Source organism: Lepidochelys kempii, chromosome 9 (assembly GCF_965140265.1).
Source record: "Lepidochelys kempii isolate rLepKem1 chromosome 9, rLepKem1.hap2, whole genome shotgun sequence".
Classification (NCBI taxonomy): Eukaryota; Metazoa; Chordata; order Testudines; family Cheloniidae; genus Lepidochelys; species Lepidochelys kempii.
This window is the reverse complement of record NC_133264.1, coordinates 32053653-32079369: the sequence shown is the minus strand read 5'-3', so window position 1 is coordinate 32079369 and position 25717 is coordinate 32053653. Positions and strand designations below refer to the sequence as shown.

The window sequence follows — 25717 nt, the reverse complement described above, 5'->3', positions numbered from 1 at the left end:
TCTTATAGCAGCCTCGGATGATGACCCAGCACATATTAATTTTAAGAACACTTTCACAGCAGATTTGACAAAATGCAAAGATGGTACCGATGTGAGATTTCTAAAAATAGCTACAGCACTCGACCCAAGATTTAAGAATCTGAAGTGCCGTCCAAAATTTGAGATGGATAAGGTATGGAGCATGCTTTTAGAAGTCTTAAAAGAGCAACTCTCTGATTCGGAAACTACAGAACTCAAACCACCAAAAAGGAAAAATCAACCTTCTGCTGGTGGCATCTGACTCAGATGATGAAAATGAACATGCATCAGTCCGCACTGCTTTGGATTGTTATTGAGCAGAACCCATCATCATCATGGGCGCATGTCCTCTGGAATGGTGGTCGAAGCATGAAGGGACATATGAATCTTTAGAGCATCTGGCACGTAAATATCTTGCAACGCCAGCTACAACAGTGCCATGTGAATGCCTTGTGACGGAGTACTCCATATGATGTTATGAAAATATGCTAATAAGTGTCAATATAATGTAACTGGAATATGCTTCATGCAAAAGGTCTCCTGTAAAGTATCATTACAAAGTTCATAATCTATTGAGTGTGTTCATCCTATTTGTATAAATGTATCATTCTTGTATCTGAAACTAGAAATATGAAATCTAACTCTGAGGTCCTATTGTAATTATGCAAAGTTTTGAGCCATTAATGGTGGCTTGGAATCTTGATGGCTCTCATTAACCAGGACAATTAGTTGTAAATGGCTCTGTTTACTTGTAAGTCTTCCTGTATACCTGTGTGCTGGCAAGTGGGTAATGAAGTCTTACAGTGACGTGTGATCATGTCACCTGAACTGGAATCCACCTTTAACCTGGTGCTTTTCCATTTAGAAGGAGGGGTGGATACCCAGAGAGGGACAAAGGATTCCCGCCTTGTGCAAAAGATATATAAGGGGGTGAAGCAGAACTAAGGGGCCTGCAGTCATGAAAAATCCCCTAGCTACCATCTGAGCTGGAACAAGGACTGTACCAGGGGAAAGGATTGGGCCCAGATAGGAAGGCATCCAGTCTGTGAAAGAAGCTTATTGAAACATCTCTGAGGGTGAGATTTTATCTGTATTCAGTTTTCTTACTGTATTAGGCTTAGAGTTGCATGTTTTATTTTATTTTGCTTGGTAATGCACTTTGTTCTACCTGTTATTACTTGGAACCTCTTAAGTCATTCTTTTTGTATTTAATAAAATCACTTTTTACTTATTAATTAACCCAGAGTATGTATTAATAACTGGGGGGGCAAACAACTGTGCATATCTCTCTATCAGCGTTATAGAGGGCGAACAATTTATGAGTTTACCCTGTATAAGCTTTATATAAAATGGATTTATTTGGGGTTTGGACCTCATTGGGAGCTGGGTATCTGAGTGCTGGAGAGACAGGAGCACTTCTTAAGCTGTTTTCAGTTAAGCCTGCAGCTTGTGGGGGACGTGGTTCAGAGTTGGATCTGTGTTTGCAGCAGGCAAGCATGTCTGGCTCAAACAAGGCAAGATATTGAAGTCCCAAGCTGGCAGGGAAAAGGGGCTCAGAGGTAATCTAGGCACATCAGGTGGCAGTCCCAAAGGGGTTTCTGTGATCCAACCCGTCACACGCCTGTTCTTACTTTCAGGTGACATTGTAAACAAGAAGCAGGCAGCATTATCTCCTGCAAATTGTAACCAACTTTGTTCATCTGAGTGATTGGCTGACCAAGAGGTAGGACTGAGTGGACTTGTAGGCTCTAAAGTTTTACATTGTTTTATTTTTGAATGCAGTATTTTTTGGAAATCATTCTATGTTTGTAAGTTCAACTTTCATGATAAAGTGATTGCACTACAGTACTTGTTTGAGGTGAACTGAAAAATACAATTTTTTTGCTTTTACAGTGCAAATATTTATAATAAAAAATAAATATAAAGTGAGCACTGTGCACTTTGTATTCTGTGTTGTAATTGAAATTAATATATTTGAAAATGTAGTAAACATCCAAAAATATTTAAAATAAATGGTATTCTATTGTTTAACAGCGTGATTAATCGCGGTTAATTTTTTTAATTCTTGACAGCCCTAATAAGAACATGTCTAAACAAGCATTTGTTGAATCCATCATGGACCAGACTGCCTCTCGTCTGGGGTTAGGTCCACTTATTTAAGAAAATGCTTCACCATCAGAAAACCAACACATTCCATTTATTAGAAAACTTGCCTTTATATGGGGATACTTTTCCTGAAACATTTTGAACTTTTATAGCACTAGTCACTAAGGACCCTCAAAGCACTTACAAATATTAATGGAAACTCACACTGCCCTGTAAGGTAGATACTGTGCCACTTTATAGATAGATAGATAAAAAGAGTAATGAAGGGTTAAGAGGAGGACTATATTAATTTTCACTGAGGTGAACAGGGGTTGGATCAGGTCCCAAGTAATGAGGTCAAGGACACAGCAAGGACTGAGGCACAAATACAAAGCAAGATTATTAACCCTCAGTCCCCTGCTCTAATTGCTACCAAGTTCTTCACATTTATTTATAGCATAAAAACATTGTCACTGAGCTATTGCAAAGCAACAATATGTTTTTGTCTTCACGTAAAGTTATAAGATGTAACTTGCAGGTACAGAGCAGTATCATTATGAAAACCAGGGAAACTTTCTGCTGCCCAACTATAGCCAAACCTGATCCCTTTGCACCACCTGAGCTACATGAAGGGTTTGGATATTAATGGACAACCTGGCCCAGCATGTGCAAAGCTCTTTGTTAACAACATCAGGCACTTTTTATAGTACTACTGTTTTTAGTTACGCTACAATGATGGACCTTTGACCATATGGTTGAAAAATGTCTTTATTCTCAGAAAGTTGTAAATTAAAGCCCCAAACGCTAGACCTGAAGCCAATCATAGCGGTCGGAGAAAAATGAAGTTAACCAAATATGCAGGATGAAATCCTAGCTCCATTGAAATCAATGACAAAACTCCCAATCATTTCAACAGGACCAGGATTTCACCATTGATTCCTGGTACTGCCAGGCAACTAAGGAATTGTAACTACAGTAACTTACAGAAGACATCTGTAGCCCACAAAAGCTTATGCTCAAATAAATTTGTTAGTCTCTAAGGTGCCACAAGTACTCCTGTTCTTTTTGTGGATACAGACTAACACGGCTGCTACTCTGAAACCTATCTTAACTCTGGAATTTTAGACATACGGGTCACTCATATATGTGGCTGCTGCCTGGGGAAGTGAAAAATGGAGAAAAAGATTAGAAGAGACTTCCTTTTCACTGATCCCTGAGACTGACAGACCTGTACTTCTAAGGAAATTTGATTTTGTTAAATTTGTCTTTTTTATTATTCTAACTCCAAAACATTATGTGTGGGGGAAATAACATCCAACTGTTCTGTTTTCTGGAATTATTACAAATGATTAAATTTTAAATTTAGAAGAGTCATTTTCAAAATAAGTTTAATGAATAGTGGTTACTAACTGAGCTTTATTGAAGGACAATTCACAAACAAAACTGTGTTTTTGTACAGAACCACAGAAAGCCAATTCTCTTGAAGGTATAATGTAAATAATCATAAAGGACAATTTGTCTCAGTCCATCAAACTTGTCATTTGGAAGAGTCATTGTGTAAGGAAATATTTCCTCTTGGCAACTCAACTAGTGACCATTCTCAGGCATAAAACTCCCTTAAAATAATATAGACTTGTGATTTTTTTTTTTAAAGCTTGCATTTCTTGAAACAAAATGCTACATGGCATCTCTTGAAGTAGTTCAGCATCAAGAAGCCATACTATAGCTGAAGTGATACACTTAAATTACTAACCTCACTTAGAAACTTTACACATTTTCTAGAATAATTAAGACTTACTACTGCCAGCTTTGCAGACCTGATTATATAATTACAGTGCCATTGGTTGGCTTTTTTTCAGGCTGAGTGCACTTAACTCTGGACAGCTCCTCATTAGAGCTGTATTTTTAGGGGCTTTTCTCAGGGAGCCATGATAGTTATGCAATGAAGAATTTTTCACAGCCTTTCTGGGTTTTAGTCCTGGCAGTAATATAACTATATATGAGACTTATAGTAAGTATGAAATATGTATGCATGTTAATATCACAGAGCAGAAGAAAATCAAGCATGCATCACACTTTGACAATAAATGAATGTTGAGTTAGAAAATATTTTTCAATGTAAATGGCAAAACTTAGAAGCCATAAACATCAGCCCCTTGCTGAGGTATATCAACTAATGAATGCCATCAAAATAGACCATGCTCTAACCCTCAAGTTGTCCCAAATGCTTATAGACAATATTCTTCTATCATATTCATTTGACTAGCAAAGTGGAAAAGTTCTGGTAGTTTAAGGATCAATAAACTCAGACAACTCATTTGTGAGTTCATCTAAAAGTATCTGAATTCAATACGTAAATTAATTGGAGCATTCTGTCTTTTTATTTCATTGCCTCATGTTTTTCGGGTTCATCCTAAGCCATGGAATTGTGCCACTGATGTCTGAGCCCTCTGATGTTAACATGCACAGCTGCTTTAGCAGTATGCCAGCACAACTGCAGATAGTGCTATAGAATGTAGCACTTCCATGGACACAAGGCCTAACAGAAAAGGAGTACTTGTGGCACCTTAGAGACTAACCAATTAGTCTCTAAGGTGCCACAAGTACTCCTTTTCTTTTTGCGAATACAGACTAACACAGCTGCTACTCTGAAACCTGTCACAAGGCCTAATGCAGAGAACAGGCACTAACTGAAGGGAAGGTGAGCAGTGGTCCAGGGGGCAGCAGAGGAGCCAGAGAATGGGACAAGTATGAAGAGAAAATGACCAAAATAAAGGTGGTTAATAGTGAATACAGAATTAGGTAGCCGCTGCTGAAAATGGGGTGGTGGAATCAGGTAGCTGAGGTCTACAGTAGACTTATAGGATCCTAAAGTAAAGACTTCATTTGTTTGTAATGGGAAAATTTTGGGTCATCTGAGGCACAAATGCCCCACTTCATGTAATTTTTAGAATGGGCTTTGTGCATTACCATGCAAAGAGCATTGATATAGAATGCTACAGATCTCATAACAGAGATTAATTGAGATCATAAAAATACCATATTTAAACCTTTGACTTGTGCTTCAGTACAGAGCGAAAGAAAAACTAAATATTACTAAGAAATAATGTTTGGAAATAATGTTTTCCAATAAAACATTGTTACAGGGCATACTGGCCTTTTAAGGACAGGCCTGTACATCCCTACTCCAAGTAGAATTCAAGGAGGATCGCTGAGGGACTCTGGGAATTGTGTAGGTTGTTGCAAGGCACACTGGGAAGGCATTCCAGAAAATATAAAGTGAAGCTGCAAGGATGAGGCAAGCTTGGGTATGGGGCATTGTGATAGTATTCAATTGGTATTTACTTCTCTGAGCATGAGCCTGGGAGGAACTGGAAAAGCTCAAGGAAGAGGCCAGACTGATAAGACTTTAGAAAGGAATCCAGGAAGGCTGTGCTAAAGTAGCCTGGAAAGGTGCCAGGAAGAAGGCCATTTTTTTTTTAAAAGGGCAATAGAAATTACTCTTTTAAGCAGTGAAGTGGGTGATTTTTGGGTAGAGTGCATACAAGCCCTTCATGACCCAGGGCCTGAGGGCCTGTAGCACTGGAAAGGGATAGAGCTCCTCAACAGCTCTACTGACAGGTGGTGTGGAAACTTCTTTGATCCAGGCGTGAAGGACCTGCCAGCCTGGCACCCAGGGGAAAATGAACAAGAAACTGACCGAAGGGCAAAGGTCAACTAGCACAGCTCTGCATCAATAGTTTAGCCCAGGGACAGCCAAGGATATGTTTTGCTGTTGTATTTGGGACCAGAATGGGAGGACATCTGCTTTGGTCAGAGGCCCAAAGCACTGAAATCACCAACTAACTGAACAGAAAGGGGAGACAGACATGTGTGACCAGATTTCAAATGAGGTAAGACAAGATTTAACATACAGTAAATAAATACTGGATAAAATAATTTGGTGAAAAGCATAATCATCAGTAATAAGTAAAATAAATTGTCATTGAACAACCATATTTCACAGAGTTATGAGCAAACAAATTAAATACTATGGGGCATGTTCCACATTCAGGACAGCCCATGTGAAAGAAAGAGGAAACTTTTACAAGCGGTTATCTCTCCATATACACAGGCATTTAAAAGTCTAACCTTATTCAATACAATAGTTGCAATATAGCTGAGATAATAGGAAAAGCCCACAGTATGTACTTGATGTAGAAAACTATCGTATTTTGCCAAACTAACTTCAAGAAAAACATAGTAAAGAACTGATATCAAAAAGGACATACAGTTATAGCTATGTTAATAATCCAAGGAAGTTACTCACGCAGGTGGACTGTCTCCACAGTATTTTCCAATTCTTTTAGCATCGTTGATTTCCCCACCATTAAACACTGCCACAAAATCATATCTGCAGTAGTTATCTCTCTCCACATCAAATTTCTCAAACTTTAACTCTATGACCTGAGGGAAAAACACAAATACCTAATTAAGGCTTTTTACAGTAAGGTAACAAGGAGCTCTAATAAAACTAACATCAGTGTGCCTTATTCTCTTCGCTATCAATTGATGAAAATTGTTTAATCTGTCTGCTTATTCAAGCAATTAGCTGTCTTCAATATATGAATACAAAGGTTTGTCCTAAGAACCACTAGCAGTATGGAAGGGGGGGAACAGCAGAGGGCTCTAGTAATAGAGTTCCTCATCAAAATCCTGATTTAATTGACAGGACTGCTACTAAAAAAAGCCATGTGCTAGAGAAGGAATACATTTTATTTTTTAGGGGAGTTTGTGAGCAGACTTTGATTCCAACGATAAGACAGATCTGTGCCTCTGTATTCTGGCTGGTTTCAGAGTATTCTGGCTGGGTCTCTTGATACCATATTTGTCTCAAACTGTGTTCTAAACCAGTAATTAACAGCAGAGAGATATCCTTCAGCCAGTAACTGACAGATGTGAGTTCAACCCCAAAGCTGCAAGTAGGCAGAAGACCCATTGTAGCATATGTGGATCTTACTATGCTGAAGAATTACTTTGATAGTATATTTTAGAGATTTAATTATGTAGATGTACCAAGAAATGAATCTATATTCAACTCGATAGCAATTTAGTTACTCAATAACTGAGTGGAATGCACTATCAAATTGTGCTGTCTACTTAGGTTCTTATATTGGACCCATCAAGCACCTTTCAGCAATACATAAAACTATATAACTGTAGAGTTGATTCCAGCGAGTCATCCTTTAATGATACATGTGCTATTTTAAAAAAAACAGTGAAGCAGAGATCTAAAACATGGGGATTACTTGCTGTTTATCTGCTGGGGGATCTCTACTACTGTAACTACTACAATCTGCTCTTTTTGACCAAGGGGATAAAAGGTATGAAGATTGTCTTGACTATTCAAGGTTTTCCTTTGTTGTTTTTTCCACTGGACCCTCACCAGTGCTGCTCAAGTGGTTGCTTCTTTTTCATGGTCTTCTGGTTCAGAATCTCAATTGGCTGCAGCTGAGAGTGGGGCAAATGGAATTAAAAGGAAAGTGGGGGAGAGCATACAGAACAGGACACTGGCTTGGATGGTGGAGAGAGAGGGAGGTACTAGAGGAAACAAAATAGAGACATGAGGAGAAGAATAAGGGGAAGAGAGTAATTGCGGGAAGGAAATGGGGATAGTAGACAAGGTAGCGAATAGTGGGTAGAGCAAACGGAGGAGGAGAAAAAAGGACACAAAATAGGAGACAGAGAACTAATGGTGAGGGAATAAAAACAAAATTTGTGTATGCAGGAAAGCAATAGAATGTCTAGTCTGCTTCCTCGTGTTGTATCTGGGCATCTTGCTGTTCAGTCAGAAAGTCTAATGATGAAATGGAAGGAGAGAAGAGGCCACCACGGAGGAGAACCTATTTAGTGAGATCAACAAAACAATTATTGGTTTAAATTAGAGTAGGCTTGCCTTAACGGTCTTATGTTGGTTTGGAAGGGAAATGGGTATGGCTTGATTTGAGTCCTTGTCTAATAAAAACCAAAAAGGTAGAAACCCTATCTATGTAGAAAATATGCTCAGTAGAATGGTGAATCTTTGAATGGCTTGTTTTTAGTGTAGAAAACCTTCATGTTCACTAGCCAAAAGGAAAAGTGGTGAATAATACAAAACTTGGTTTTGTGGGCGAGGAAAAAGCCATTGACACATTGGAAACTATATGGCACAGAGAGAAGCACTATGGAAATCGATAGAAAGTATGTCCATTTGGACACTTAAAATATTTATGGGGACAGGATCTTAAGAATAAGAATACAAAAGGAAAATCCTGTCCTAAGTTTTCACTACAAGCTTGTAGAAAGTTTTCAAGCTCATCTGGAGATAAGTGGGAAGCATCAAAGTAATCTGCAATTTACAGATAGTATTGTTAAAATCACTGCATCCGATGAAGTGAGCTGTAGCTCACGAAAGCTTAAGCTCAAATAAATGTTAGTCTCTAAGGTGCCACAAGTACTCCTTTTCTTTTTACCTAGCTACAGATTGCTAAATGACCTGTACATGGCAAGCAAGGAATATGGATTAAATATGCATACAGGAAAGACTAAGCTGACCTACAGCTCTAGTTCAAGGGGGGGAAAATCTTGGTAAATGGAAAAGAATTAAAGATCTGAAGAATACATTTATGAGGGACAGCTTTTTCATTTGGAAGATTATGGTCATGTGCTGGAAATTAATAGGAAAATCCGGATGGCATGTAAAAGAATTTTAGGACACTAATGTAGTTATGAAAAGTAACCTATCAAACATGCCTCAGTCATTGTGTACTCCCTGCCATGATACAGATTATTGAGCAGAAATCTGGGCAACAACAAATAAAGATGAAGCTAAGATTGAGACCAGCCCAACACAGCATGGAAGGATTTATTCAATGAATAACCTAGAGTGACAAGAGACAAATAAATGGATCTGAAATGAGGCAGAAGTGGTAGGGCCTTATAAAATGGCAGTAAGCATACCATGAAGGTAGTGGAGTGACTGACCAAGCTGATGGAGACCTCAAGATAAGAAAATAGAGACAAATAAGAGTTTTATAGTGGAAACTGTTTAGTAAGACACATCCCCATGCATGTCCTATGAAGATAGGCAGAGTTATTATTGAAATAATGTACTTCTGCTTTTAATATGCGTTAAAGTATGCATGGATGAATCCAATAGAAAATATACCACAAACCATACGTATTCTGTTAAACTTCAACCTGATGTTCATAATCTTGTTTATTCTGAGATGGATCACTTGCACTCATTTTACTCTGATCTAATTTACTATTGGACCTCTGTTAATTAACAAAATAAACCAAAAATCCTCCCAAAAAACATTGTTTTAAAAGCCTGACTAGCCACCCAGCAGCATGTAGAAAGTAGAGTATATGGGAAGCTACATTCTAAATTAGATGTAATACTCAACTGAAAAACAGAAAACACTGGAAATAATGCCAGAAAAATATAGGAACCATGAAACATACAAGAAAACTGTACAACTTATGAAGAGAAAGTACACATGAATAGATAGTGTATGCCCCACACACCCTCAATTTCTGTATTTGTAACCTTAATAATGTTCTTAATGTTTTTTCCTTTTCGTATGTTCCTTTGACATAATGAAGTATCAAAGTAACTAGTATAAATTGCCAACCTACATGTTAACTTTTGTGGGTAACTGTTAAAAGAGATACAAAAGCTCACCTGATTCTTTGGGGCTACAATATGCCATGAGCAAGTGACTCCTGCTGGGTAATCTCGATCTGGCCAGTTAGGTGTTTTAAAGGACCCAGAAGGCTTGTCTAGTCGTCCACCACAGTACTGATCTCCTAGAAATAAAAACATAACATACTGACCAAAAACGTAGGGCACATGTGTCATGCATTTAATACAGCTGTTCCTCTACAGCCAAATTCCCAACTCCTATGTGTAGCCAAAGGAAACAAGCTTTTGTGTAAGGGTTCTCAGATGGGACCCATAGAAAATGCTCTCAGCGTGAAGTTCTTCCTCTGTGGGTCCAGCAACAGATTCCCCCATAGGGTTGAGCACCAGAAGTTTATTTCAGGAGCTGAAGGGCTTGTAATAGTGTCCATGGTCCCTGTGCTCCCTTTCTTGGAGAAGGCAATTTGGTAGTGATATGTGTAGCTGAAGATACAGCTCACTTGACATGTTTCTCCAGAGCCACTGCACAGCAATACTCCACAGGGTGTAAGGGTTTTAGAGACCACTGTATAGCATCTGTGCAGCCGCACCATTTTGTGCAACACAACCCTGCTAGTTCCACTGCATTTAGGGCCCTCCATGCCCATGGGGAGGATTTTGTTCATAGTAAAGAAACTAAAAACTGTTTGTGACTGGTATTTTTACTTTGCAGAGACTTTAACATATGCTATAATTTTTCTATAAGATCCATGTTAGCAGTGTCTTAAGATAAACTTTGCTGATCAAAAGATTCTCCCTTGTTCCCAGACTACAAAATTAAAACTATTTTCCCCCTTCGCAAAACTGAGGATGAGAGAAAAGCTTGGAATTGGCATTTTGTGCCTAAGAGGAGTCAATATCCATGACTGAGAATGAAAAGGAAAAAAACTTTATAACTTAACAAAATTGAAGACTTCTTTTTTTAAAGTGCCAGTCTAGGGCTTCATTTCTCCTCCTCCCAGCCCCAAAATAATAATAACGTGTACCAAATACTGTGATTACATTATCCTTGACTATAACACAAGTGTGCAGCATCTTCATTATTGTACTCTTCCAGTACCAAGGATGCAAGGTTCTGGATGTTATAACTTTCAAAGAAGTAGGAAACCTTACTTTAACTTAAAGTACCTTTGGCCTCAAAGTCTAAGTACATTCTATAAATGACAAGTTAATGTTTGCAGTGGTGGCGCCAGGCATAAGTAGACTTAGCAGTTGCTTAGGGCCCCCATTGAATATTATCCCCAAAATACCATTCATCTTATTTAACGTGAACTTTTTAACAAGCATATTAGTATGTGATGTGTTGGTATTTTTTTTTCGTTTGCAGAAATAATGCAATTAGTATTTTTAGGGGGTGGGTGAAGGGTAAGGTGTGGCTCCAGCAATATTCCTGCTTAGGGCCCTTGATGGGCTAGCACAGCCTCTGAATGTTTGCCTTTAATATTTGCATAGTTGTAAAATACCTCTTTCATGTGGTTCTGCTGCAGAAAACATAGCAATGAATCCATTTCCAGCTGTATTCGCATCTGAAATCATTTGTACTAACATCTTATTGCCATTGGCCACAAGGGCACCTGGTTTGAAAGTACCACAGAACCTGCCGAGGCGTTGTCCATTGGCATGACCATTGTAAACATCCACAAAGTCATATCTGCACAAGTTGTCACTTTCCAAGTCTATGTATCTAAAAGACAGAACTACCACCTTTCCTTCAGGCACCTATAGAAGGGAGAGAGTAATGTATCTTAACAACATAATAATTATCATCACATGACTAGCTGCTCTGGTGCTCTACATAACTGTTGTTTGTGTTTTCAACTGTGCATATTTTCAAGTTTCTTTCCCCCAACTTACCAATCAAATTCTTCATTCAAGTACAGATGAGATGTTGAACAAATAATATGGGATACTCCCTCTCTGTTCCCAGCTCTATCCCTTCCTGTTGCATAGCATCCTTTCTCCAGAATGGTGCTTTGACAAATGTTGATAACTGCTATTCAATATCCATCACATCCCAATTCAACTGCAACTCTAAGGCCCAAGCACATCCTCTGCCAGTGATGTCACATCCATCATTGAACTCATTAATGCAGGGCTAACTAACTGGATGATAAGAAAAGGAGTACTTGTGGCACCTTAGAGCCTAACAAATTTATTTGAGCATAAGCTTTCGTGAGCTACAGCTCACTTCATCGGATGCAGTCCACTGAATACATCCAATGAAGTGAGCTGTAGCTCACGAAAGCTTATGCTCAAATAAATTTGTTAGTCTTGAAGGTGCCACAAGTACTCCTTTTCTTTTTGCGAATACAGACTAACAAGGCTGCTACTCTGATAACTGGGTGATGTCAGTGCCATCTTTTTAATATGAACCAGTCAATCAATTTTGAGTTTAGTTCACTTGCCTCTCTCATCCTGGTTATCTGTGGCATTCAAGGGTTTATAATAAAGCCTTTCAATTTGTGAGATTTTACATTTTCTAGTAGTAATTTAATAAACACAATATCAATTTAAAAAAGAAAAAGGGAAACTTTATGGCTAATACTGCATAGCTCAAATTAACAACTAGATGGAACCTATTTAGTTCCATGGATGTAGTGGAAATACTTATTTTGATAAAGAATATGTAAAACTACATGTTGGCTACAGAGTTCAAGCAAGCCATTAGTATGTGATGATGGTAAGAGAGCCTTTGGTTATAAGGGTCTAGACACAAGTTACCCTTAACCAAAAAGCAATTTAAAATGTAACTCTCTGGTTCCTGGAACACTAAGGCCTAATGCTGTTTTGCTGCTTTAACAAAAAGCATCTAAAGACTTTGGTTAAATGGAGAATAAATTTGGATAGAAATAATTATGTTTAAAACAGACACAGGGAAGCTTTTTAAAAATACACAAAGTGATCTCAATTCAAAACTCAGTACACTTATCCACTTGTCCAGAAAGAAAACACATATTATTTTTTTTGAAACCCAAAATGTGCTGGGCACTACACAAGGCAAGGAGACAGTTCCTGCTCCAAAGAGTTTACCATCTAAATTTGAGACATGACATGAGTGGTGGTGATGAACGGTAGGAATTGGATGTGCAGTACTGTTACATAGTTATGCAGGTTAGGCATGTACATATCTGTCGAGTCTTTGGGTTTGTAAGAGCTATAGAAAAATAAGTTGTGTAAGTTGTGAGTATTTAAGACTGAAAGTTCAGCCTTGGCTTTTATCTGTTGCTGAGTAACTCATGACTTTTCTTTGTATACATATATTTAAAGAATGAAAGAACCTATAATACAAGCTTCCTACAACGGACCTAATACTATACAATAGACTTCTGTCCTGAGCAAGCCCTGTGTAGCTGGCAATTCCCTAGCCCACAGGAACCCAAGATAACCAGGAGAAAGTTTGCCTCCTGCAGAAGCCCCAAAACAATATCTAACAAAACTCTGTAGTACCAAGCTGTGGTGTTGCTTGGGTGGATTAGTGCTCATGCAGATAAATTCTCTGCAGCAAGAGGTGCTTAGGGCAGAACCTCAGAAAGCATCAATTGTCATAGCTCCATTGAAGTTAATGGAATGATGACAATTTACACCATCTGAGGATCGGCCCCAAGGGCTGCCCTATCCACAAATCTCGGGTTGGGAAATCTAAATTCCTACAGCTCTAGAACTCTTGGTAACCTCTTGGCACTGCCACAGGGAAGGGGGTGACACACAAGTCCAGCCTGGCTTAAACAAATGACGTGTGCTTGTGATGCATCAGAGATTAGAACCTGTAAGAAAGTAGTTAGCAACTAGTGGAAGTTTTAAAAGAGAAAGACCAAAGTTCCTTTTGTTTTAAATCAGTCTCCTAAATAAGTTGAATTTCTATCATTTTAATTTTAGTGACTTTGGGGGAGATTTTCAAAAGCATAAATGACAGGCATCTAATTGCCATTAGTGCCTTTAAAAATCTGCCCATTTATTTTTATCTTGAATGGATAACCACTGTGGGGAAAACAGAAATGTAGCTGACTTTTTCCAGCAGATGGAAATGTAGTCTAAAGGGACTACAGAGTGTTTGATTCTAAACATATATATGTAGTTTAGAGCATAAATGTAATTTATCCACACCTACAGAAGCCCAGAAAGTATAAAGTTTCCAGCATATGCATATCTCCAGCTCATATTAACTCCTCGACTGAATAACTCAGAGGCACTAAAAGTGGGGGTTGAAGGGGAAGAGGATGCAGGGCACATTTGACATTCTTGATGCACTTCTGTTTTCTAACCGCAATTAATTCACTCAGAATTTCCTTCTTTTTGCCTGTCTGACACACAGCAAAATAAGGTTATTTTTATGGAGGAAGGACTAAGGCACAGGCCTGGGAGTCAGGAGAACCAGGTATTATTTATGACTGTACAAACTCTGTGACCTTGGACAAGTCAATTAACATCCAAATTTGAAACATTTGGCCTTAAAATTAAGAAGATAAATAGAACCGTCCTGATTATCAGAGAGGCAAAGCATTAGTGAGTAAAATAATGTAAGCTCTTTGGGGTAGGAACTGCCAATATCTGTGTGTTTGTATTGTGCCTAGAACAAAAGGGTCCCAACTCAGTTGGCCTTTAGGGGCAACGACATGTCTTAATCATTTTAGTAGTGGCAGCATTGGAAGTGTGCCCATAGATAAGTTTACCTACACTTTCCAATATAAGCTGAAGTTTTCAGTCACTTACAACTCTGCCAAAGTTTAACCATATGGACCAAACTTTTCCTTGATCTCTTTTTGGAGTTATTTTTGAAAATTTCAGCAAAAACAGCAAAGAGTCCTGTGGCACCTTATAGACAGACGTATTGGAACATAAGCTTTCGTGGGTGAATACCCGCTTCGTCAGATGCATGTAGTGGCCCGATGAAGTGGGTATTTACCCACGAAAGCTTATGCTCCAATACGTCTGTTAGTCTATAAGGTGCCACAGGACTCTTTGCTGCTTTTACAGATCCAGACTAACACGGCTACCGCTCTCATACTTGACAGCAAAAACAGTTGTTTCAGAGAATGGGTTTAAGGAAATTAGTCAATGTTTGTGGGTTTCCCCCCCCCCAATCATTTCTTTGAGGCGATCTTGCTCTTCCCATGGTTTAGACTAGGAACTTTAAATTTGGCAGGTGGAAAGTTCTGGAGCCAGAGAGGTGCCTTTTGCCATCCCTGTGAAAATCCACTCAGATTTGGCTAAATTATAAACCAGCCAGAGCCTTCCCTCCCCCACACACCTCAACCCCCTGCCCCAGCCCAGTGAAAGTGAGTGAGGGTAGGGGAGAGCGAGTGAAGGAGGGGGTAAGCGGGGGCAGGGCCTCAGGAAAGGGGCAGGGCAGGAGTGTTTGGTTTTGTGCAATTAGAAAGTTGGCAACCCTAGTCACGAGCTGTTAATGACCCATGAACGGGTCAATATGCTTCCACATGACTGAATCTTTCTTTCTTTTATTTATAGACGTTTGCAAAGTGAAGCTCTCGAATGTTAGGAAATGCTAGCCTCCTGGGCTATATGCATTATGATAGTCTTTAATTATGTGATTGTATACTATTTGTTCTATATGATTCCCTGCCTCATTCAGTGCACAGGATGGACAATGAATGAGGCAGAAGGATCCAAAAGAAGAGAATGATCTGTAAGGCACTGGACCAGGATCAGGAGAGCTGGATTCTGTTCCTGGCTCTGTCACCGTCTAAGCAATATGAGAGAGACTCTTGTTATACACTTATGCAAAGGAGCAGGAAAAAAGTTGCACAGGCAACATTAATACTGGCATTTTCTCTTAACTTTTCAACCATAGCTTTCTTTTAACTTGGTTTTTTTTTATGTAAAATTATATATATAATATATATAATTTTAAAAGAGTTTGGGAAACTAGTAAAAACCAGGCATTTCTTACGAGAAATCTTGGGTCCTAATCCTGAAAATATTAAAGCACATGTATAACTTCACTTAACTGAGTAATACCACTGATGTTATGCATCAATAAACTGTATTGTCAGGATCAGGCCCCATTAGTCTGTCTGATCTCTGCAAGCAAAATTCCTGTTGTTGTCAAGAGGTGTAGGTATGCCCTTTAGGCTCTGATCCCATGTGGGCATGCCTATGGTCCCACAGAGAGCTTCAATGTAGTCAGTGGGACTCTGTACAGAACAGCAGGCTGGATTGGGGTCTTAGACTGAAAGGTTTGTGACAATTCTGCCTTCCTTATTTTAGTTTCATAGATGGAATTATGTTTTAGGAAAGCTTTTCTGACCTCTCCCCTACTGATCTGAAAAGTGATTCCACACTATTTGTTTTAGCAGGCATTTATGGGGGTTTTTTGTTTTTGTTTTTTTTTAAGTTATGAAACTTCAATGAGCATATGCAGTCTTGGTTTTCAAGCTCAGAGCCTGATCCAACCCACAGTTACAGGAGTAATCCTTACTCACATGTGTAGTTGTAATCAAGCCATGGGGGTAAATAAACGCTGAAGGACTTGACCCTCCATCATCTTAAGGAATTGGTCAACATTTTATTATTTTAATAAAATAATTTTACCAGGTTAAACCAGCTGTTAAGCCATTTGGAAAACAAATCTACAGCATGGTGCCTAACTGAAATACAAACTGTGGAACAGCAGATTCATTTTAAGAATACCTACCAGCTCAGTTCTACAACTGATCCAGCAGTAGAACTCACAGCATCTGACTCTTTTGAAAACAGTATCTCGTTCTTTGTTCTCCACTAGAATAACCCCATTTTAAAAGCTTGAAAATTAACATGTATTCAAACTTGCCAATGTTTCTTCCACCATTTTCCAAACATCACTTTCTTCCCTGTCTTTCTAATGGAGCAAAACCCAGCAGGACTCAGTTTTGTTTACTTTGGACTAGATTGAGCCTTTGGGCTTGGTCATTGGCCCTAAGTCTGGGGCAGCAAAAAAACTGCAACGCCTCAGAACAAGCTCTGGGCAGGGCTTGAAGCTCAGTCACTATTTCTCCCTGCTTCTCCCTTACTATGTCATGTCTTCCTCATTCATAGGGCAGCTCATGCCTATTGCTCCTGGGAAACTCTGCTAGCTGGTGTATTTGGTGGGACAGGACACACAGCCATGGCTCCGCCCACTCCTCATCTTCTTGCTCGCAGAGGGACGCACTGGATGTGCAATTGTTGCTTTTCACTCCCAAGCACCTAGAATTGAAATCCAGGCAGCTTACTCCCCTGCAGGGCCATGCAATCTCACCCTGTCCTGTTTGTACACCAGAAATTACCACACAAGCACCAGCAGTCCAACTTCCACTCCTCTGTTTCCATATTGTTCTAGCACAGGGAAGGGGCCAGAGAGGAAGGGAAAGTGAGAAAATGGAGGGTAGGGTTAGTACTGGAATTGGGTGCCTGATCCAACTCTCATTCAAATCAACTGGTTGGTGAGAGAAGTTCAAGAGATGTGAGATTCCACTATGCTTCTGTATCTCTGACAGTAATTACCAAAATCCTTCTGATCAAATACTGGGGTTTGGTGTATGGATAGTAGATATCAATAAGCTTGCAATTTCATTAGGCACTTTTTGGCTGGTGTAGCAACCAACTCAATGACTGTCTCTTTAAAAACTGTTCCATTCTTCTTCCCATCCTAAACATAACTATAGTTGCCCAGCTAATAGATCCAGAATTTTTCTGCTAATTAGACATTCTTGACCTGACCCTGAGTGACACTGGGGCAAGTTTACAGTTGTGGAGTGTCCTAATTCTAATGAGGGGAGTGAGAGTGTTTCTGACTCCAAAACGAAAGATTGCCAAAGACAAAAGGACGCATGTATAGCCTCCTGCCACCTCCTCTCCCCTCCACCAATATACATCCCTTATACTCCTCCTACAGGACCCATGCTGTGAGCTGTGCTGCCAGTTGCTCCTCAAAAGCTGCTGCCTCTGGAATGCCCCTCAAGGGGGGTTTCTACAGCAAATGGGGAAGAAATGTAAACTGCTGCTTTGCCCAATGGAGTGTGGGTACAGGTGGAAGGAAAACCCAGTGAAGAATGGCCAGTCCTCACCTCATGTCCCTCCTCACTGATAGCGGGGATTCTATAAGACTGGAGGAAAGTGGGTGAGCATGTCCGAGGCAGCACATCCCCCGCTCCCAGCTAGAATCTGTTCAAAGTGTGGTGCAGTGTACAGGAGGCGGAGGGTAATATTCCTACCACCTGATACATGGGGCAGGAGCATCTCTCACATATCCCTCATTTCAGGGGACATAACTAACTTTAGACCAAGTACCTATCTCCCACAGAGCTTTGGTGTCCCCTCACTTTTATTGTTGTAAATTACATACATCAAATACAATGTTTACAGGAATAAACTCCACACCATTTTATATTTCCTGCATGAGTATTTTGTCATTCACTTGGCATCCCACATTTGGGCCTTGGTAGGGTGAGGTGAGGGTAGAACTCAGGAGTGTCGATGAGGGAGGGTAAGGGCGTGCACACCAATACACTGGATGGCAGTCTGAAGCAGTGTATTCAGACTTGGAGGGTCATTTTTATTCTATTGACAGCCACCTCCTACCAGCATCAAGGTCCTAACAGGAGTAGGTTTCCTATCAAGTGCCACTCTGTAGTCATACTGCTCAGGACCTTACCAGACTTAAAGCCTGTTTTGAAGATCTAGTGATGTGCTTTGGATGCAGAGCTACTTTGAACCAAACCTAATGGTTAATTTACCTTTTAGTTCTCAATATGTATACACGAACATAGCCCAGCAGACCCTACCATGTTGTGAATGTTCTTAACCAAATTAATGTTTATTAATGTAGTCAGGATTTATTACACTAAATACACAGAGAAGCTACATACTCCTGTTAGCAAACATACATGTCTCTCTAGCAGAGAAAGGAGAATATATCCCTAAACGTTTTTGGGGAAAGTTGTTTATGGTGTACACTGTTCTAAAAACATCAGTATTTAGACTGTCAGCACTTTGATGAAGGGACTTTCTTATTTTATATATACAGCACCTAGCACAGTAAGGTCCCTGGATGTTTTTGTACCACCACTAAGAGCAACTGTTCTCTTCCTAATACATGCATACTTTTCTCTAACTTAAAACAGAGCCTATTCGCAAGTGTACCTCTTCCTGCTTTTTGGGAAAGTTCTTGGTATGTCTTGGTCTTCCATATTATTTACTACAGTGTTGGGGGCAGGGAGAAAGGGAGTTGTTTGTGGACGAAAGCCTTAAACGCCAAGTTTTAAACTTGACTTAAATGATTTTGGCTGAATAATAAACCTTTCCAAAACAGGGTTTAATAATAAAAATGCTGAGTGTTTAGCCATAGTTGTGCTATGGATCACTAGAACACCTTTCCCGCTATACTTATGGTCAAGACTTGAAAAAATTGTCAGATGTCTGCTAGCCAGGAGATTAAACATATTAGCCAGAATTAATATGAAAGATATATTGGAATGGGGGATAATGCAATGAAAGGAAGCCCAATTTCTGTGCCCACTTTCTTCCCGTCCCCTCCTTTCCAGCTGCTGATTTTTTCCCCCCATCTGAAGCAATGCAGCAGTGCATATTTGGAAGGATAATTTCACAACCATACAAACGAGATGCTTTCGAGAACTAAAGTCTAAAAAAACTGACTTAAGCGTCTCTGCTCATGAGGGCAAGTTTCCAATTCCACTGATCAGAGGATTTTTCAAACCCTGCTTATTTCAGCAAACCTGTTCTGCAATCCAGCTACTGAACCTATAAAAACATCACCTTGTATGACTGTGACAGTCTTGAGTATTATTTTTACACATTGAGCATGCTGGATTTTATAGGAACTGCATGGTTTGCCAAAAAGACACAGGACAACAGGACAACTTCTAAGACTATTCCACATAACTATGTGGGTGATGGCCAAGAAAGGATTATACAATATTAAAAGCATATGTATGTGATACACATGAGTGACACTATGCAAGTTGCTACAGGAGAGGAAACAAAAGTAAAGATGATTTCTTAGCAGCAGCAGCACCAACCAAAGGCTTCTAAGTAGTCTCCCAAAGCCGCAGTACACGCGCTAGCACGTGCTACACACTTCTTACAGCTCTCAGAATAGAGCAGCTGTGTCTGTTAACCAGCATCTTTAAATAACAGAAACTTAATTGGGCTTGTGTCTCTTCTAGCTTTAGCAAAGTAACTGTGGAAGACTTCATCAGATACCATAATAATAAAATACCTATCTCTTATGTAGCACTTTTCATCAGTAACTCTTAAAGAGCTTTACAAAAGAAGGTGAGTACCATTATCCCCAATTTACAGGTGTGGAAACTGAGGCACAGAGATGAAGTAAGTTGCCCAAGGTCACCCAGCATACCAATGCCACAGCCAGGAATAAAACTCAGGTCTCCTGAGTTACAATCCAGTGCTGTATCTCCTAGGTCACATTGTCTCACTTTATATTATATTACCTATTTAGTGTTTTATAAAGGAATTTTACTTTCAAATTGCTTGCCTTACCTCAGTTAACTTTGGATTTCTCCTAAAGAAGATGGCATTCTCTGGTTGAGAAAACAACACTTCCATGCCTCTGATAACCCACATGGAAAGCAAAACAATAGCTGTTCCAGTTTTGCAGACTTGAGCCAGATCCTGCACTGTGCTGAATATCACCTACAAGGTTCACATTGCTACCATGAACTGGCAAAAGGTGCTCTAGTATCAGATACTAGTTGAGGAGGTCTTTACATGGTAACTAAGTAGATGTCTTTGCCCACCCTCCCAGCCACACATACAACCCTCTTACCAGAGTTTGGTGGTATTTAAACCTGGGCTAGCTGCCTGACTGGGCTTCAGTGCCACTTTCACTTGGGCTGGTAACCAGCCCACTTTTCAGTGAGGATGCAGGCTAAATCATTTGAGTGTGGATAGTCCTCCAGTGCCTTCCTACAATTCCCCCCTGCAATTCACTGTGAAAGTTCCAGCTTACTGCAGCAGATGTGTCCCCAGAAGTTCTAGCAACGCACATGTGGGGGAGTGAAGCACTAATGAGGACCCACTAACGTCAGTGTGGTTGCTCACATCCAAGCTAAGCTAATAAGGATGCTCAGAAGCAGTCGCTGATCATTCAAGTTAATTCTGCAATGAAAACATACCATAGGGACACTCCTTAAATAAAATCAGTTGTGGGGTTTTTTTCTGACTTAGTTAGCAGGAATAGAACTGCCAACAGGACTCTTCAGTGTGTACTTCCTAGCAATCATTTGTAATCTAAGTCTTTTATAAGAACTTTACTTTTGTAATTTTTCAATAATATCAAGATGATGTTTCAAACTTATGAAGAACTGATTTCAAAATTATTTCATGGTACCAACTGCTATTGAAAATCAGCTTTGTTGTTGCTACTCTTGTCTCACAGTCTTATATTATGTCAAATGGAATCTTTGCCAGCCAATCAGATTTCAGGATAGCTAACCAGTAATCATTAGTAAACATTAAAAAAGCAAGTGAGTCTCTCCAGACAGCGAGAAACAAGTTTCTAAATAAAAATGAGGCATACTTCAGATTGTTCTTTTCTAGAAGTTGGGCACTGATTAAAGTCAGCACAAAAAGCTGTTCTCCACCCAAATGCAGCATAATAAAAAGATTAAATCCACATCATTTGTTTGCTCTGACAGTAATTTAAAAACAACTGTCACAAGATCATTGTCTCTTACTTGCATCAGTGTCTCTAAAGCAGCAAGGCTGTATTATCCTGTGATGTCCTATTTCACTACCACTATTCATTCTTTTTTATATATTCTTTAGTGGCAACTTCAAAAGAGAATTTTCAGAGCACTCATTTCCCTCCTTGACCTGAGCCCATATACTAGTACTGACCCCCAGAGAAACTCTCCACTGATGTTAATGGGAGTTGTGCATGTAGCCAGAAGGCAGTGTGTGGCTTTAAGTATGTCTTTGGTAGCATAATTTGTCATCATCATACCTGTGGAAAAGTAAAAGGAGCTTAGTTAAAGCTTCTTTATGAAGTCTCTGGTTTATAACATGTCCAGCACTGAAGGGATATTCAGTTCTGGCCATTCAGTTTATTAGTGTTTGCTCACTTATTAGCATCATTCATGGATATAATGTGGCTGCTCTGCAAACTCATTTCAGTGTCAAGTATCCTATAACACACATCTCTCTTACCATGTTTTTTAATTTGGGGTATATATTTAAGTTGAGCCTCTATTATGGTGTCTTTAAAAAGTTTCCATGCAGCTTGCAGGGATTTCACTTTTGGCACTGTACCTAATGTAACCCTAAAAAATGTTCCATACAGCTGAAATATGTAAGCCCAACAACTCATTATTAGAGGCATCTGTCACCTAATATAAAATGTTGGCATTATAAAACAGGTAGCTCTTCATTCTTTTCAGAAGTGTTTTTGTGATATTAGAAAGTCTTACTGTGATTTTCCAAGTACATTTGCTGTTTGGAGGGTAAACTCCAGGGAATCCTTCACTCCCAATAAACCCTGACTCTCCAGACAGAATTCCTCCACATGTAAAAGCAGGCCTGAGAATAAAAAAAATACTGCTTAGTTTAGAAATATATATTCCATCAACACTTTTCTATAATGCTGAAGATGGAAAGACTATTAACCTGTGTGGTGGGTATGTCAGCTAAATGTTGATACAAAAATGTACAGCAACTTTAAATAAAGGATTGAATAACATTAGCAGATATTTAAATTGTAGTATAGTACAACTTTTAATGCACAAACTGAGGTGTGGCTAGAATTGACAGCTCAGCCCTTAAAAATTTTAGATATAGTGCTGCAGGCTGTTATACTTACACAGTTTGTTCAAGTACAAGCTTTGCCCTGTTCATAGTAAACAAAATAGGAGGGGAAAATACCACAACAATTTATATTTCTATAAAGAGCACACTTTTCCAGCAGTCATTAGAAAATGTAAAGTTAGGTGTCGTTCCCCTCCCCCTCCACACCCCATTATCCTCACTCTATTAAAATGACAATTTATTGCAGAATTCTAAAGCAAGCCATCTCATAGATTTTTTTTTTCTATACTGGGAATACCAGGACCCATAATTCACCATCAATGCAACTCCTGTTTGCATCACAGCATCCATTTGGAGCTGCACTGGTGGCAATTATAGATCCTAATTTCCTCTAATGGCGCTGATGGGTAATTAGGCCCTGGCTCAGCAAAGCATGCTTAATGTAAGCACATACTTCATGCTGGAGTACTTTGCCATGGCTGTAAAATTCTCTGAAATCACTGAAAAGATGATATGTAGAAATGCAAAATCAGTATTAAAAGACAAGAATGTGGCAAACAGCCAAGGTGGTGGGCGTTGTTTTTCTTCCCATGAATCCAGTGCTGGCAAGTTTATTCATCCAAGAAATTATATAACAGGGTGTTTGTTTTTAATTCCAATATCCCCCAAAATAAAAAAAAATCCCTTTGAAGGTATAACCAGAATCTTTTTTTCAAATTAAATACAAGAAACTGAGACGCTTGGGCTTTTTTTGTACAATGCCAACAAATGCTTGTATGCGTTACTAGAAAAGGACAGAGTTTCCATGCTCATTTTTTCTCTTTCATAAGAGAAAAGTAGAACAGAGGAGACCCTGATTAAGTGAGCTGTAGCTCAGGAAAGCTTCTGCTCAAATAAATTTGTTAGTCTCTAAGGTGCCACAAGTACTCCTTTTCTTCACACTTTGTAATTTGCACAAATAATGCTGATCTGAATGCCCCACTCCTCAGCAAGCATTTTGCTGAGGTGATGTCTCATCAAGATTTTGTTATATTTACTGGTATAAGTCAAGTGTTAGATCCTACTTAAGGCTTTGATTCTGCAGTCAGAACTGCCTGCACAGATCCTGGGTGCTGTGGGGGCATAAATGAACAAAATATATTGCGATGCAGTATCCCTGCTTTTTCCTGTTCTTATCCAGTCACTTAATTTGCAAGGTTCAATTATTGCAATGGGACTTTCAGTCATTCGTGTGAATTCCGGACGTTTTACTCTCGCTTGTTAATAGCAGAATGGGTTGATTTAGAGGGGAATCCTTTAAAATTAGTGCCCTGGATTCTTGCCCTTCTGAGTCTTCCCTCGCGCACAGGCTCATCCCCTCCCGATGTAACACATGCCAAAGAGAGCCTCGGGTCCCACCTTTCCCCCCCAGCCAGGAGTGGGGGACGGGGGCTTCGGGTCTTTCCTTCTCTGACTGACACCTCTCTCCTCCCGCCTATTCCCACAGGAGACAGAGAAACAGAGTCGCCTTGGACAGAGCCAGCGAGCCCAGCCGCCCTGCCTTGGCGCCGTTCTGTGGCGAACAAGATGTTCCCTCCTTCTGCCAGGCAAAGAAGGGGCTGCAGCTCACCCACCCCGCCCGTGGCACCAGGCGAGGCGTGGCCGCCGCAGCCGGACGGGGAGCAGCACAGAGGCTGGCTGGGGAGGCGCCAGCAAGGGGCAAAAGCGCGAGGCGGTGCCTCAGCGCCCTCTCGTGCTCCTGCCTAGGTGCCTCTGGCGCCCGCCGGGCTCGGACCCGGAGGCGCGAGAGCGGGAGCCGCAGCGCGGGCGAGGGACGGCGGGGGGTAACTGCAGGCTTCAGGAGGAGGCGGTTGAAGGGCAGGCAGGAGTGTAAGGGGTCCGGAGGCAGCGGCAGGGGGCAGAGCAGTGGCTGGAGGGGGCGCCCCCACGAGCCCGGCGGCGCTGCTGGCCCGACGAGCCGTTACCTCAGTTGCGGCGGCTGCTGGCGGGAGAGCTGAGCGGCGGCCAGCAGGAGCCCCAGGCCCCAGGAGCACGCGGCTGGCCTCATCGCGGGCGCCCCGGCTCGCCTCTGCCGAGCGGCGGCTCCTGGGCGGGGGGCTTTTAAAGGCCGGTTGCGGGCTCGGCAGCCTCTCCGCGCGGTCCCCCTGGAGGAGTTTCCCTGGCATCGCGCCGCTCCGCGTGAATATCCCGGTTGTTCTTCCAGGCGAGGGGAGGAGGGAAGAGGCTTCCCCAGCCCAGAGCTACCCCCCGCCCCTTCGCCCAGCGCTTGGAAAACTTCCCTCGCGGCCCAGGGGCAGGAGTCTGCTGCCCAGAGGCTCGGGCAGGAACATGCCGCTCAAAGCCCCTGCAGCCCGGGCTGCGTCTGCCCCCTGCCTCCGCGCTGGCCCCTGGCTCGTGTGGTGGGCTGGCCGCGGAGTCCAGCGGCGGTCGGCAGCGCGCTGGGTGAGTTGCGGGGAGGGAGGTTACTGTGGCGTGTCCAGGGCGAAGATCACCACAGCCCCCTGCTCGGGCCAAGTGTGAAGCCCGGTCCGGGCAACACAAAGCACAGAGCCACTGCTCAAGCGGCTGTAAACATCCAGCTCGGGTGGGGAGTGTTTGTTTAACCGCGAGTCCAGTTCCTTGGGCTTTTTTATTAGTAGCAGCGAAACTGTAACTTTGTGATTCCTCCTTTTCCTCAGGAGCGGTCCTGACAGTTACTTCGTTTCAGGGACAGCGGTTCTTTTGTCACAAGAACCTTGTACATGTCAGATCTCAGCTGGCGGATGGAGAAGAAAAATCTTCCCCATCCTTCAAAAAATCAGTTACTGATTGGCAAAGGAGAAATGATTTCCTATAGTGAAGGAGGAATGTGTATTTAAGTTCAGCTCTCAAATTTCACAAGTGATTTGTAACTGTCATGTTTAGTTATGTGGGGCCTGGGGAACTGATCAACCTTACAGTCCTCAACAGAAAATGAGTCTGTGCTCTGCACAGTCTTGAGAATAATCCTACATAGTATTTACTGTACACACAGATGGACTGCAGTAGTACCTGGACATGCACAAGAAGCCTGAATTAATGTACATTATCAGGAATGTTTTAAAAGGCTACTAATTATCTCAGAGAAACAAATAATTACACCATGTTTGTAATGCAGGGTTTTGCATTTCATAAATG

The 25717-nt window shown here is 40.9% G+C and overlaps 1 protein-coding gene across 4 annotated transcripts in view; it reads right to left on the bottom strand.

Annotated features, from left to right (window-relative positions):
* The window catches only part of PCOLCE2 (procollagen C-endopeptidase enhancer 2), a 50578-nt gene extending 25593 nt beyond the window's left edge, over positions 1-24985 (bottom strand). Inside the window, exons 1-5 of one of the 4 annotated variants that reach the window (XM_073359772.1) lie at positions 24526-24985; positions 22228-22336; positions 11269-11524; positions 9809-9933; positions 6413-6549 (exon numbers count right to left, since the gene is read on the bottom strand). In XM_073359772.1, the coding sequence (XP_073215873.1) occupies positions 6413-6549; positions 9809-9933; positions 11269-11524; positions 22228-22336; positions 24526-24608 (710 nt within the window). In that variant the 5' untranslated portion in view covers positions 24609-24985. The remainder of the gene's footprint in view (positions 1-6412; positions 6550-9808; positions 9934-11268; positions 11525-22227; positions 22337-24525) is intronic. The other 3 variants (XM_073359769.1, XM_073359771.1, XM_073359770.1) reach the window with 3 other exon arrangements.
* Between the last annotated feature and the right edge of the window lie 732 nt (positions 24986-25717).